General features: G+C 52.3%; 5 protein-coding genes across 5 annotated transcripts; 2 read left to right on the forward strand and 3 right to left on the reverse strand.

Annotated features, from left to right (window-relative positions):
* Positions 1 to 1,593: 1,593 nt before the first annotated feature.
* On the forward strand, positions 1,594 to 2,261 carry PG997_014364 (uncharacterized protein; the record flags this gene model as incomplete). Its single annotated transcript, XM_066818678.1, has 2 exons — positions 1,594 to 1,740; positions 1,836 to 2,261. The coding sequence occupies 2 exons, from the start codon at positions 1,594 to 1,596 to the stop codon at positions 2,259 to 2,261; spliced, it is 573 nt and encodes a 190-aa protein (XP_066660866.1).
* Positions 2,262 to 6,945: 4,684 nt separating this feature from the next.
* Positions 6,946 to 8,409, forward strand: PG997_014365 (uncharacterized protein; the record flags this gene model as incomplete). The annotated part of the gene is made up of 2 exons (XM_066818679.1): positions 6,946 to 7,389; positions 7,498 to 8,409. The coding sequence occupies 2 exons, from the start codon at positions 6,946 to 6,948 to the stop codon at positions 8,407 to 8,409; spliced, it is 1,356 nt and encodes a 451-aa protein (XP_066660867.1).
* Positions 8,410 to 9,366: 957 nt separating this feature from the next.
* On the reverse strand, positions 9,367 to 10,212 carry PG997_014366 (uncharacterized protein; the record flags this gene model as incomplete). The annotated part of the gene is made up of 1 exon (XM_066818680.1): positions 9,367 to 10,212. The coding sequence occupies one exon, from the start codon at positions 10,210 to 10,212 to the stop codon at positions 9,367 to 9,369; it is 846 nt and encodes a 281-aa protein (XP_066660868.1).
* A 2,062-nt stretch (positions 10,213 to 12,274) lies between these two features.
* On the reverse strand, positions 12,275 to 12,796 carry PG997_014367 (uncharacterized protein; the record flags this gene model as incomplete). The annotated part of the gene is made up of 1 exon (XM_066818681.1): positions 12,275 to 12,796. One exon carries the CDS (start codon positions 12,794 to 12,796, stop codon positions 12,275 to 12,277), a length of 522 nt encoding a protein of 173 aa, XP_066660869.1.
* Positions 12,797 to 13,192: 396 nt separating this feature from the next.
* PG997_014368 (cytochrome P450) lies at positions 13,193 to 14,968 on the reverse strand (the record flags this gene model as incomplete). The annotated part of the gene is made up of 5 exons (XM_066818682.1): positions 13,193 to 13,418; positions 13,448 to 13,605; positions 13,678 to 13,794; positions 13,843 to 14,298; positions 14,345 to 14,968. 5 exons carry the CDS (start codon positions 14,966 to 14,968, stop codon positions 13,193 to 13,195), a joined length of 1,581 nt encoding a protein of 526 aa, XP_066660870.1.
* Positions 14,969 to 15,145: the final 177 nt, after the last annotated feature.

Genomic DNA, 15,145 nt, shown 5'->3' on the forward strand with positions numbered 1-15,145 from the left:
GTGTGTGCCTGTCCCACCCCCGCACTGCTTTGGCTGCATGCTTGGCATGAACGGGTTGGTCCAGCAGCACTCCAGATAAGTCGCGTGGCCGGGTCATGTCGATCATGAGGGAAAGAGAGCTGGAGGTTAGAAGGAGACTTCCGCCCCTTGATCAAACCAAGGTCTAACCTAAGTAAAGTCTGACAGAGAAGCTCGATATACCCAAGCTTGAATATACTCCTCTCTCGTATGAAGTTATTGATAGGAAAGGATCGTGGCCCAACGACCAAATGTCAAAGTGTGGGTTTACAGGGGTCCTTCACCCATGCCATTAGGTGCCTAGAAAGCAGGTTCGGTTGGCGGCTTGCACCTTCTGGGCTGCCCCCGAGGGCTGAGCTGGGAAGAGAGTTCAAGAACATGAGATGATGGATGGAAAGAAACATGCGATGATTGATTGGATGGACGCCAGAACGCAAAAATGAACTGCCACCATACTTTTGCTATTTACTGCGTGCATCAGCTCCTCAGCCATGCGGCGACGACACGCCCAGAGAATGCCGTTTATTCCGTCATTACCCAGATGCCAACCCAAGCCACCCTGGCTTGGGTAACATAGGAATCCTACAGGGTCAAGGGAACGAACGACCCTGTCTTCGCTCTGGGGTCCCGCGAAGATCAGCCTTCCTCAGCCGTTGTCATTCCATCCTTTGCACCCAAAGTTAGCAACTTACCCCGGAAAAAAAGGGTGCGCAGTCGCCCACTTTCTTACTCTAGCTTCCTGCCTCCGATCCACATGGGATTTGCCGGGTAAGCTCGCGAAAAGCGAAAGAGCATGCGCAGAGATGGGAAACGACGGCACCGACGGGTTCCGTGATGGCCTGACCCTGGATGGACCGTTGTTTTTTTTCTCATTCTCTTTTCTCCCGCTGGGGCTTTGGCTTGTTTTTTTACGATCTTGGCGTAGGCTGCGAAATTGCAGAGCTGAAAGGCCTAGTTCAAGCGCCAATGACAACAATTGATGGTGCTGCACTATATGCTACATTGGCGGCACTTTACCCGGAAGAAGCAGGCCAGGCTGCAGCAGGCCTGCACCCAAGGCCAGCACCCAAGCTGTCATCATTGCTACAGAATGCTGTATTGGGCCTGCCGATGCCGTGCCAGCGTGCAATGCTGCATGCATCAACGTACATGCACATATTTGAGTCCTATGGGCCCCCTCCTCCACCCCGCAAGCCAGCCAGCCATCCCACCCTGGCCCTCTTCGGCGACCTGACCCTCCATTGACTTACATATGACGGACATCTTTCCTTTTTACTCCCTTCAGCTGCTCGTCTCCAGCGACGCTTGCTCGCTCTCTCTATCTTCCTTATTTCTATCTATCCCATCCTGTTCGTCGTCCTCCATTAAAATACAAAACCAACATTTTTCGGTATATCACCACTTGGCTGAATTAACTTGCTTGCCATTCTGCTATACCCGACCGGTGTTACAGACATCGCCAGAGTAACATCCCTCTCGACCCGACGGACAGGACACTCCCCAACTTGCCGGTCGCTCGCCCACTTTTGCTGTCAGGGAAATCACCCCGCGAAATTCTGCAAACATCCCGCCAAAATGGACCTCTCCACCACTGCAGCCAAATTCGTGCCTCTGTACACCACGAGCGAGAAGATTCTGATTGCGACATCGAGCTTCAGTCTCACCGTCTCCGTCGTCACCGAGCTTCTTCTTTTCTATATATTACACAAGGGCACTGTTAAAGTATGTATTATTATGCCTAAGCGTTTGCTATTAGTGCAATTGCGCAAGCTGTGTGTAGCTTTCCTGTGCTGACTGGGTTTTCCCGTGGCGCATAGACCAAATTACGATTGCGCTCGCTGCTACTGACCGTTCTGTCGGCCAACTGCCTCATTTCCTTCTCGGCCTTCGTCTTCGTCACCCTCGTCAATTACCTGCCCATCGCCGACAGGACACCCGACCTCGCGGGCCTCCGGTGGAACCTGGCCCTCGAGCTGCCCGCGAGCCTACACCAGGTCCTCGGCGCCGAACGCAGTCGGTGGTCTATCTCGCTCGTCGCGTCGCAGTGGCTATGTCTGCTCGTTTTCCTGCTCTCGGCCGTCCTGTTCACGTCGGCCTGGTTCGATCTCAAGTCGGAGCGCATCGACGACGACGAAACTGCTACTGCTGCTGGCAATGACGAGAAGATGAAGAACCACCGCCGTACATGCTGCCCGTGCAATGGCAACAAGAGATTTGGCGAGAAAGGTGCCATCTACATATGAGCTTTCCTTGTATATTTACGACTTAACGAAATACGAAACGCCTGGCTACGCATTCTCTGGCCAAAAGTTACAAACTCTAATTATCCTTAATTGCGCCCCTGTTCGCAATGCCTTGAATCAGCGATGATTGACCATACGGTGTTCCTGGAGTCTCGCTCCTTCTTTCCCACTTTTTGTCGCGTCTCTTTCGCTTAGCTGGATATGCTCTGGCAGATGATCGCCGAGACAAACCTGAGCAAAGCCCGGGCAACGGCACAACCGTTTTTCTCACTTGACTGGCCTAAATCCCCGTTGACCCCATGCCCTTCCACACAGCATCATCATACGTGTCTTGCCAGTTGGTTAAGACAATGTCGCATTCAGCCAGATGGGCATGTCAAATAACGTCATGAGAGCCCAGTTGTTTCACTTTAGAAATAGAATATCATTTTGAACCTGGAATTCCCAATCATTTTATTGATTGGCCTATCGCGGAACGGAACCGGTAGAAAAGCCGCCAGTCCAGACGGCACTCCCACCACCTGTCGACAGTGTCGTTGCTTTTCATCCCTTGTTATCGAACCCCGTTACAACAGGTCGTAGATTGCCTCCTTTGGTTCTTTTTATTGCGGTCTTTTCCTGCGATGCACCCGAAAGGCATCGTCAGCGCGGGCTCGAATAAACCCAATCCGGAGTTCAAGCGTAGAACGTAAAGGGGCAAAATGCCGAAGACGAGCACATGTAAAGCCTTGCATTCGATTGAGAACACATCACCAATATAAGGTCGCGTACTATTAACCGTCAGGCATTGAAACGTGTGCAAGTGACGAGACGCCAGCTTCGCGGTCGCGACGATGCAATGCACTTCAACTAGGTGGCTGACTACAGTACTTGCCTTTCTGTCAGTCGTGCGCAAAAGGGAATTCCTAGGACAGCGACAATCTGTATTTGGCTTGCTTAGCTACATAGATCGCGGAACCAAATCTATGCGACTATTACAGATATAAGTAAACGGTGCAGCCCTAAACATCCACTTTCATCTCATCGCCCTCCTCTCGCCATCCTCCTCTCGCCATCCTCCTCTCGCCATCCGCTCTAGAATGCCCTACAATCAGATGTGTTTAGTCTTATATACCCCTTAGATCACATGTGTTAGGATATGTGACCTCTCGGGGTCTAGACAGATATGTCTGGGTCGATCCATTCGATGAGGTATACCTCAATTGCACCAAGCGGTCGCGCAGTGTGATCTTCGGTGATTTCAAGAATGTCTACTCTATGCTCAGCAATGACTCTGGCGTAACTTCTCACGATGGGGCATCGGCCGCTGGATTGTATCATTAGTCGTATTATCCCCCACACTCCGTTTGGCTATTGGGGCTAATATTGACTTACACGGCCTGTTCAAAGAGGGTAGCCGGATTACCGTTGGGTGGATTTCCAATCATACAAGGTAGAAATGGTTGCCAAGAGAGAAGCAATGGAGGTTCTCGTTCTGCTAAAGCCGCCTCAACATATAACACACAACTAAAATCTAAAAGTTAGTATGACCGAGCGAGCTCACCCGGGGAAAGCTTGCTGATCGCTTGCTTGGAACCTGGGAAGACTTTGGGGTACTGACTAGGGGGGCTGAACTGAGAAGAGTTGAACACTCATCTGAAGGGATATCATTTACTAAGAGAAGTTCGAGGCTGTTTCTATGACGCGGATGTTCCGGGGTGTCGTAAGATGAATAGTCGCGCTGAAATTCCTTGTTTAGAAGCATGTCGAAATCGAAGAACTGCGCCCCGGCGCTTGGTGCTTGATCTGTGATCATCAATAATCCAATAGGCCCCTTCGGGTCTGTCATCGGTAGGATTCATCTCATGCTGTGCTTTTCCTATGTTGTTGCCGGCTAGGTTTTGTAATACGCTGTGTTAGAAAGATATTCAGGGGTTTTGTTGATTGCGGGCTTCATTGCAGGTTTGGTCCCGGGCACGCAATGATGTGCGATTCGTGCGCTGCGAGAGTATGCTCCTCGTTTCCACAGGAACAGCAGAATGGGTTCTGTAGTAGCCGAATGGCTCGGTTGCGGGATGCTTTCCAATGACCGGGGCGGTGGTCCTTCCGTTTCAAATGACTGCGGTGGTGATCCTTCCGGTTGCTTCTATGTCCGCAGGAACAACGGAACAGTTTCGTGGTGTTATCTCGATGGGTCACGTTGCCCTGATGCCTGATCAAGCCTTTCTCGGACTGAAAGCTCTTCATACATCTGTTGCATGCATGTGTGGGCTCGAGATTCGAGGCGCGATGTTGCCTGGGAAGTATTCAGTTAAGTATAGATGCAGACTATTGCTATAGGACAAGGACGACGTACACTGACCTGCTTTCCTGTTCGGGATCAACCACAAGGGAGCGTTCGGGATGGGTTAACGACTTCTGTTGCCTTGGTATCGCGACTTTTTGCGGATGGTTGATATTTGTCGTGCGCGGTGCTCTCGAATTGGCCAGAAAAGGTGATTGGAATTGACAGTCTTGTGGTATCACCTGGACAGCTTCCAATACTTGCTGGGTGGGAGTAAGGGGCAACAGTGCCGATAGATCTGGGAAAGGGGCAAAGGTCAATTCGGGCGTTCGCCGTGTATTGGCGTCAATCCAAGACGGTGACAAGGTCGATGAGGGTGGTGAGATATTGGGCTCAGGTGCGACCCAACTCGGAGCACTATTGAGTATCTCAGGGACCAAGGCCGAATAGTCCTCAATTGGTGTATAGCCAGATACCTGGGGAATATCTGGGATATAGAGGATATCCTGAGATGGAGAGTAAACGTCCGAGTATGACAATGGCTCAGAAGGACTGAAAGGGGCAGTGTTGGTATTGGCTGGCCTCAATGAAGCAGAAGTACCGGAGACATCAAATGAGAAACCGTCAAAAGGTTCAAAAGAATGATGTTGTGGAAACTGATTTGGGTTGCAATGGCCCTGACTGAATAGAGGTTGCGTATATGCCGGATACTGACCAGTAGGTAGGTATGCACCTGAAGTGGACGAGGTAGAGTCACCACCAACGCAGTTGACATCAAAGCGAGGAGGCAGACAGCCTGATCCCCAGCTTGTCGTGTCCCGTGATGGTAATGTACTCCCAGCGTCGTATCCAGCTTCATTGATGAGATGGCGGCTATTATCCTGACAGAACTCCTCAGGGAGGTCTTTTCTTAGGCGATGATCATGATAGTACGCAGATATTGTAGATGCCCCAGCTTAGGGGCGAATGTGACAAGCTATCAAAACGGATGTCTGGGGCGTCGACCCTGTGTCTCAGTAAGTATTTGGCTCAGCTAACAAGATCCGCGACAACAGGGCTTCAAAGGATATCAGGCACCAGAAGAATAAAGGACTGTAATTGGGGTGCATACCTGTCTTTACTTCCAAAAGCCGAACAAATCCTCCACATTTCACCTTGTGGAGAGAAGGGAAGTCCACGGCGGTGGACTTTGGGGGTTCCTCCTTAAGTTATTCCTGCAGCTGACGCCGCTGGGCGGAACGACCCTCCACAACCGGCTGTACGGGGACATTGGGATACATAGGTCATACAAATCACACCGAAAAGGTTGAAATTTTGGGCCACCAATCAAATATGCACAGCATCATGGCCTGCGAACCAGGTCATGCAGGTTTTGAGAGGCAACTTTTTGGGCCACCAATTACTTGATCGAAGGCTGACCGCAATTGTTTATATAGAATTGGGCCACTAATGCTGGCCCGGATGCCTGCACCGCGCCGTACTGGGCCGCCAGTAACGAAAAGCTGCGAACAACCAGGACTGAGGCCTCCATGATTTGATGCTCCCGAATATCATGGACGCTACGTGGGCCACCTATCAGCGACCTCACTCGGTAGCCGTAGTCCAAGGGTGATAAGACGGGCCGCCTATGAAAGAGCGTCGACAGTTGTTTTGCCAGAGGGGACCCAGAAGGCACAAACACTCTGATGTCGTTGAATGATGGTATGGTAACTGACATACTCTTGTCTCTATTTAATATGTGCCAGAAGACAACGCTTTGCAATGCTCCCGGCATCACAATTGTAGAATCAATTACCAACTTTCTTGTCAATGAGAAGTCCCCGTTGTCTTTGCAAATAGAGTCACTTTTGCGGTACATTGTTCGTGAACCCTGTTGTGATGCATCACTGCTGACATCTATCACTAAAGGGTTAGGTCACATTACCCACTACACGACACCAATGGCCGATTCCAACATGCGAAGCCACGAGCAAGAGAGCATTGGCAGCCAGCCAAACAAAAACAAGCAACGCAAATTCGAGTGCTACTCTATGCAGCGCTACTTGGCCGAGTCTCCCAAAGAGGGGCCACTGGAATGCATTGTGCATATCGGGTGACTCGGGTATACGTACTGAGAAGGCCGGTTCCAATAATAAGGGCCTCGAGAAAAAGGCCAGGGGGTTGGGCTTGAGGGTGCATTAGGGAGGCAGTGACGATTGGTTGCCAATTGGTGCAGGCGGGGTTGGCATCGATGTATTGGTACAAGGAGAGACGTTGGGCTACTGATGGTCGTACAAGGGAAACTGACCACTTCAAATAACCAGACTTGATAAACAAATGATATGCATGACCGCATCGCCAAGTTACCAACCCTCTAGTCTTCCAGTCTGCCTCCCAAGCGCGCCAAAACCTCAAGCTTGAAGCACGAGACTGACAGGCATAATGAACGACAGTCCTGACCATGAGCGTGGTGATGCTGAGCTGAGTTGGGAAGACGTGGAGTTGGGGCCGATCGTTCGCCAAGACAGATATGCCAAGGTCCATAGTGTCCTGGCTTCCAGCTGGGACATGGAAGAGTGGGAGGCCCACGTATTCGAAATAAGGACCAAGGAGCATGCTCGATTTCTTGAATTTCTGGTCTGGCCCAAGATGAAGAAGTCCAGTTACTACAAAACCGATTTCACACGTGACTCGACACATATCTTCATCCGGCACATGACCCAGGCAACCGAACCGACCGAAGTCAACCGCACGAAGACGAAGCGGCAACACACTGTACCACCTGGGATGGCAGCAGCTATCCCTGATGCAAGGACACAAGATGAAGTCGCGAGCCATCTTGCACCCGGAGCAGCGAGTCTCGATCCTGTGGGATTGGTGAAGCACGTATTCACCAGCTACTGTATTCGCCAAGGAATGCCCGCGCCCGCTTTCACCGGCCAATTGATTACCAAGCTGGGGAATGCTGCTCCGGGGGACGATGTCTGAGACGAGGGGTTCGAGAAGACGTGGGAAGAGGTGAGGCGTACAGCAAGCGACTTTATCGTCAAACAACCAAACGGTGGCACAGGAGATGTGAAAGACTTTGACAAGAACATACCACTGGCAGCGCCAGATGAGCGCAGGAGACCTGGCCGAGCCTCTGCTAGGCCTCTCCCACATGATCGGGACCTAAGGATGATTCTCGACCTTGCCAGAGCGATAGAAGAAGAAGAAGACCAGCACATTCCGGGTCGCAGCTTTTTCTTGGAGCACCTGTATCCGCCGACAGAACAGCCTGAGGGTTCAACATTGGAAGAGCTCGCATCGAATCAGCAGGCTCGGACGGACCGCCTGACTCGCTTGATTAAGCGGATACCTAAGGTCTTGAAAGAGCTGACGAAACAGCGAGCAGCAACCTGGGAAGCTTCGATGCCGAGAATCCTGCAGGTATTTGGTATTATTGAAAAGAGTGAGGACCATAAAGAGGATTTGGACGAGTGGTCGCACTTTCTGCGATGGATCCACGCGTATAGCTTTGAAGGGTTCGATGCAGACGCCATGCAAAGGGTAGCTCACGCCCTTTCCGCTGGATATGTCCCAGTGATGGCTGCTTGGTTCTCCAGAATCCAGAGCCACTCAATAATGCACCAGTGGACAGATCTCTTGTTGACGAAGGGGTTCGATGAGTATGACGCACCAGATCCCATACTGATGCAGATGCTGCACGCGCACACGAAACGGGAGTTGGTTATCGGGATGCAGCCCGTTCTGGAGAGGATGAGATGGGTCTCGGAGCTGACGACCAAGTACTGGAAGGCCCAAACCGCCTGCAGTGAGTTTAAGGCTATGCTCTCTCAGGATATAGGGGGCGAATCCCTTCGAGTGGGTTTCTATGTCGAGTTACTATTCCAATCCGTCTCTTGATGAATCAAGCAAACTATCGATAGAAGGTTGAGAGCAATGATGATTATCTGAGGAGCTCTGGAGCGTTCATGGGGGGTTTGTCGTTGTGATTATCAGCTGCACGATTCCATAGCCAGCAGAACCACATTGCTGGTCAGGTCGCATTGCCCATTGTGGCATCTCCAAGATAATCCACTAGGAGTTACCGTTGCGCCCACCCCTCCGGCTGCGCATAAGGTTTAAATTTGATGGGACGATCGCTAGATCGTATCCTCTCCAAGTCAGGACTATTGGGGTTCTTGCTGGTAGATGCGAGGACGTATGTTTTGATGGATGATAGATAGCATACGGCGGAATGCAAGCCAGTGCCAGGTGCGTCAGCAGGGAATAAGTGGGGTTTAGGGAGACAGGAGGTGGGAGGTTTGTCAATGGGAGGGGCACTAAATTTTAGGGGGGCTCCAGCGCGACCTATTCAGCACGTATTCATTATCGATAGCGGGGTTCACTCTATTTCGACAACAATTCCTCTCGAGGTTGGAGATCGACGCTTCACAGCCAGTGCTTGCTTGAACAGTTCCAATGAACACGCGATTCAGAATGTACTAGAAGTTCATGTTCATCCTCAGTCCTTAGAAAGTTTTGAGTGAGGCCAGACAAGTCAGCCATTGAGTGGTTCCATGCCTGCTTAGTCGAGGAGAAAAGGCAATGCATCCAAAAGATACTAAACTGCACTCCGACACTGCACCCTTTCCCGAAATTGAGGTTGGATTTATGCATTCTCTTGTACTTACGGTACGGCTGAGGCAGGGGAGTCACTGCCACGATTGACATGGAAAATAGTGTGTATGCTGTGGGTTATAATGCCAGTGTGAGTCAAAGTCTCATTCATACGAAGATGCTGGTTGCGTGTGGGGTCACAACCAGTAGGGCTACAAGTCGAAGACTAATCAACCTATCTACAGCTAGTATCTTAAGCATCTATTTCTTCTTCGAGAATAGCCTGGCCAGTATCCCTCTTCGCGGTGCCTCCTTTTTCTGGGTCTCTTTCGGGGCTTGCGAAGGGGGTGTCCTGGTTGACGGGGCGGTCATCTTCTCAAGCATCTGGCCGCGGTATATCATCCCCTCCACGCCGCGCGCATCCGGTCCCGTCTTCGGCGCCGGCGCCCGCTCTCCCGGCCCTCCGGGCGTCGCCAAGTCCTTCTGGATCTTGGCGACCAGCTTCCCGACGTCCAGGTTCTGCCCCGCGTTCAGGAAAGTCGCGACCTCGTCGTCGCCGTCGCCGTCGGCGGCGTCCGTCAGGTCGATGATGACCTCGTAGACGTCGTCGGCCAGCCGCCCGAAGTCGAAGTCGATCTGCTTGCCCAGCTCGGCGCAGGCGCGGTCCCAGAGGCACGAGAGCATGGCCAGCTGCTGCTCGTGCAGGAGCGGGTGCTGGATGAACAGCACGATGATGGCTGTCGCCATGTAGGCGCGGAGCGCGCGGGTCGCTTTGGTCTGTCTCTTCAACTCAACTTCGGTCTTTGTAGAATCATCGCTACTGGTGGCAGCGGCAGCAGCAGCGCCATCACCCGGAGACACGTCTTCATTTCCCCATGCTGGCAAAAGGTAGAACCGCTTCAGGGTCTCGGGCCAGCGGCAGGCGTAGCACGGCTGCTGGTCTGTGAGGATGATGCCCTCCTCGACGGTGGCGCCCTTCTTGACGTAGATGGACTGCAGATACGCCGCGCCTTGGGGCGACACCTTCCAGAGCCGGTAGTGGCCGCACGTGAAGTTGAGAAGGACTCGGGTGACGGTGGTCGATTCTTGCTGTTTCTGGCTCGCCATCTTGATTGCAATCTGTTTTCCAGTGTGTACGTATGTAAGGGGCTGTGTTGGTGTCGCGCCACACAAAATATTTCTTTCGCACTAAGAGACGGCTTTCCAAACTATGCGAGGAACAGCGACTCACTTTATGTAAAACGGGCGCCTAATCCCATTGTTGCCCAGTCTTCAAGGGCTGTTGGAAGGGAAACAAAGATGTTCTATACATATGCATCTCTTTGTGTTCATTGTTGGTATGTATGACAATATCTGCGTAATATACCATTGGTGATCCTTTCATGCTCAGTGAGACGATACAGCGTGTCCTTCTCACACTGTCATGAAGTTGAGCTCCTTGGTGAGTAACGATAGTTCAATTCTGTCTATTCTCGATCTCGCGTTCTAGTACTCAGAAACCTGGTGGTGTGTCAGAAACCTGGCTGCGTCTGCCAGTATCTACAATATATCGCAACGGATGGAACCCATGCTAGGCTTACGGGGGATTAGGTATGTCGGGATCACGGAGAGGAAGAATAATCAAGTCGCCGGATATAAGACAGTGACCGAAGTGGGATACAGGGCAACTTCAGAACCAGTTAATTTCTAACCATGCTCTACTTACCCAAAGATTCTGGGAGGTTCTGTGTACGAATACGTCAATACCAAAAGTGGTTTTGGACCCTAGCTATATCACATTTGGCACACCTTGTAACTTGATGTTGGGGGTCTTACTATTCTCAATACTAAAACTAGGCTATTATCCTATCATTCTCATTACCAATTTGTATCCCTCAACTAGACGATATATGTACGCTAATGCCCATGTTTGGAACCCGCAAATATCAATTTTAGTTTACGTGCTAAAGCAGCATCAATCTTGTTGCGCTTCCAGTCCAATGTGCAATGAGTATCGCCCATCCTGCCTCGTTGAGATTCATCGCACCAGAGGAGATCTCTTCCCATCTTATCGCGATATAAAGCGATCCGACGCAGGTCGCCAAGCCACGGCGATCCTTCCGGCCCTTGTTCCTCATCCAAACGAGAGCCCAGTAACTCCATAACGTATAGAGCCGTGTCATAATACATTGGCTGCATACATCTGACTTAATATGGCAAATAAACTCATCCCACAGGTTCTTGAGCGCGTTCTCACGGCCTTCCGGCGTGGCGATCTCGGATGGGTTACACGCCAGATGCGCATTCGCGGGGTATATCATCGCAAAGAATTCGCGGGCCTGTTCACCGCCTCCCCGTGGTTGCAAGAATCGTCAGGGCAGGAGTTCCGGCAGTAGATGGAGCTGTGTCGCTCGAGTGCTTAGAAAAGCGCCGCGCGTACGTCACAGTGATCGGTCGCGCCTTTGGCCAACTGCAGTTGCAGGAGCCGGATCGCGACCGACGATGACCATTTCACAGCTTTGGCCAGCAACCCTTCATACTTGTAGCGGTCGGGGTCCTGTCCACGCTGGCGCCCGCCCCCAGCAATAGGTCGACAACGGCGTAGTGCTGTTCCGGAAGGACGCCCCAACTCCCACTTCTTGGACGGCCCCAGTGTTCGCGCGGACGCTCATCATCAGACATGCCAGCAGCAGCTGCAACCAGAGCACGGTCGAGGGCCTTGCGGTACTCTTCGGGACTGAGCTTCGATTCGAAATGCTTGAGCAACAAGGCGAGCAAGCGTAGTTTGCTTTGCGCAGCTGCTTCGTTAAGGTCGTCCAGGCGGAGGCTATCCGGCGAGGTAGATAATCCGAGATTGTGCTCGACTAACCAAACACAGACGTCTTCGGGAAAGTTCGAATTACGTCGTAGCCAAGTCCACAAATCATACAATGGCGCCTCTTTGAGTCTATTGATATCCACCCCTTTTTCGTGCAGAAGATCCAGAACATCGACGCGTCCATATCTACAGGCTAGATAGACTGGGCAAGGTAAAACCGGAGTCTTCTTATCAGGCAAGAGATCGAGGTATTCGGACTTCGTGCCTTAAATAGCAGCCGGTTATCGCGTCAAGTCTGCGTCAAACACTTCTCCGAGGATCGTCAGGTCCTTGCACCAACTGACGGCTCTGCATATAAGAGTCGCAGGTACCTCAGTGTGAAGGTCGATCCTTAATTGGGAGTCGGGAAGCGGAGTGAGCCCCCGGGTATTGACGCCATATCTTAACATCACCTCCCTGGAGGACGGGATTGGTGAGGCAAAGCATCAAGGGGCCCCATCTGCCGACGCAGTCTTTCATGAATGTGATGATCTCATTGACCTCATCCTCTATGGCGTTCTTCTCCTCTTCGCTGGAGTCCGCGGTCAAGACGGTCGCCGCAGCTTCGGCCCTGGCAAATCTGGCGTGCATCGCTTTGGACCAATCCTCCGTAAAGTCCTTCTCTTGGAAAACCAATTCGCCGTGCACATGGGAGCGGTTGATATCTTCCAGCCGCAGCCGCGCTTCGTCAAAGTCACGCTCCTCGGCCGCGTCCTGCTCGTAGAAGCTCTTGCCGCCGAACATGCGGTTCAGGGCCTGGCAGGTGCCACTGAGGGCGAGACGGTCCCTCCGCGTGAGGAGATAGCGTTGGATCATGAGCTGAAGCTCCGGTGGTATGGTGAGCAGCCCGAGCATGTTGATGATGATGGCGATCCGATCTAGTTGGCTTTGTGTGTTGCGTGTTGCAAGGGACAGAGCGGCTTCCAGCGATGTGTTTGGAATAGGGCGAAACTAAATGCACCGAAAGTATTGCATTGGCATGTATATGTTTGACAAGGCGGTACCCCTTAACCTCGTTGTCAAATTGTACCTAATAAAGAAAATATACATTGGCCACAATTAGCTCTTTGTCTACTCCCATGAAGGAGTCCAACAAGTAAAATTCAATGCCTCCTTGTTTTGGTACATGCATCTTTATTATGTAGTTTGGCAGTTTGACAGACGCGAATATGGCTGGAGTCCTAAAAGGGGCCATCACATGGACTCAGTGAGCCCAGAGTGATACCCACACTCAGCCCAGATCGCATCATACTATGAAGCGGCAGCTAGTCTATCTCTTACTATCTTCACCCGGATCCCGGGGCTTTCCGGACTTGGTAGCCCAATGATGCAATCCCGAACGACATCCACGTCCCTCGACTTGACCGTCTCGAACAGCTCTATATCGAAGCGAGTCATGACACGGGCCACCGTTAGAAAGAGCTCGGCATACACGAGACTGATCCAGTTGTCAGTCAGGGGGCAGATGGCCACAGAGCTATTGATGGGAATTGTTTGGGAACTCACTTTATCCCTAGGCAGATCCTAGTCCCGCGGCCAAAACCCATGAAATACTTGGTCTTCAGATCAGGATCATCAAGCCAACGCTGCGGCTTGAATTCGTGAGGTTTCGGAAATATTCGGGGATTGGTATGGTGCAAGTAGTGGGACTGCGAGACGGGTGTCTAAAGCGAATTTGCACGCACGAGTTAGCTGGCCTAGGCTTTATATTGTATGTTTTTGAAATATAGACTTACACCTGCGGGAATCACCCATTTCCCATATTTGATTTCTTCATCTGGGGCATACCTAGGCATTCGGCTAGATACAACATGACATATTCGGATGCCTTCAGTTACGACAGCGGACTGCAACTAGGATCAGTACAGAGTTGGCGTAAGGGCCGCGTACGGTAGACTTACAAAATAAGGTAGAGCTTCCAGATCAGCCAGATGCATGTCTATGCCGGTATCCGTATATGGCTTCAACTCCAATCGAAGGCGCTCCAAGACCGTCGGGCTGTATATCAGATAGAAGATGAGCACAGCGAGCGTCCTGGCAGTCGTCTCCGTACCCGCAATCTGGAGTAGGTTTGCTTCTGCCGAGAGGCGAGCGGGCGCCTTCTCGCTAGCGGGCAAATTGCTCTGCACGATGTCTTGGAAGATGGTCCGGTGCGAAGCTTTCTCTTTCCCAGCGGAGCCTTCATCCGCGAGCGCATCCTGGATCAAGCCCTTAAAGAAGGCCCGATTCCTGGGGATCAGCGCCGCCGCCGGGCTGATCCTTTCCACCATGCTCATGGGCAGCATCACCAGCACCATTTTGGACACCCAGGCAAAGTGCCGACCGAACGGCCCCAGCTGGCTCAGCTTGCTGTAGGACTCCGAGCTCCTCGCCGGCCCAGTCCGGCTGCTGCAGCTTGCGGACGTCCTTGCCGTACGCGTAGACGGAGATGATGTCCATGGTCAGGGCGCCCGTGGCGTGCAGCAGGGGCACGACCTCGCCCGTGCGGCGGGCGGCGGCGAAGCGGTCGACGAGCTCGTCGATCTTGCCGCGGACGAGGCCCTCGAGGGCATGGATGTTGCGCTTGCTGAAGAAGGGGCTCAAGGCCGCGCGGCGCAGGCGGTGCACATCGTGTTCGACGGTCTGGAAGAGGGACCAGCCCAGAGGCCCGTTCGCTTCGGAGCGGTAGAACCAGGCATCCCGGTTGCGCTTGTGGCGGTTGCCGCTGCTGTAGATGCCGTCCAGGAAGTCCGGGTCGTGGATGTGCAGGTGCGCCGGGTTGATGCGCACGATGGGGCCGTACTGCTGGTGAAGCTTCTCAATCTGCCAGAGGTAGCGAAGCTTGTGCGGGTACAGGTCGTAGTAGGCCTCGTACAGATACGTCGCGCCCGCGAGTTTCGGGCCGGGGAACTTGGCTAGCGGGTGGAAGTAGAGGCGGTAGATGACCTTGAAGAACCAGTAATGCAAATATGTGCCGAGTAGGAGGGCGATGGCGCCCCCGGCGGAGCTGTACGAGAGCTCGAAGCTGCCGAGCTTGGCGTAGTCCATCTTGACCCTGAATCCGACTACGAATGTGTCGTGCAAGAAGACGGAAGAAAGCTGCAACACAACAGCTAGCAAGCATCGCTATACGTTTATCGATGATCTGATGCATCATGTCTATTTCCCAATGATACGCCTCATATGACAGGCTCCTGCGGCCTTGCGGCCTTGGCCTGTTATTGA

The sequence above is a fragment of the Apiospora hydei genome (genome assembly GCF_038363865.1).
Source record: "Apiospora hydei strain CBS 114990 chromosome Unknown utg000010l_segment0_segment0, whole genome shotgun sequence".
Lineage (NCBI taxonomy): Eukaryota > Fungi > Ascomycota > Sordariomycetes > Amphisphaeriales > Apiosporaceae > Apiospora > Apiospora hydei.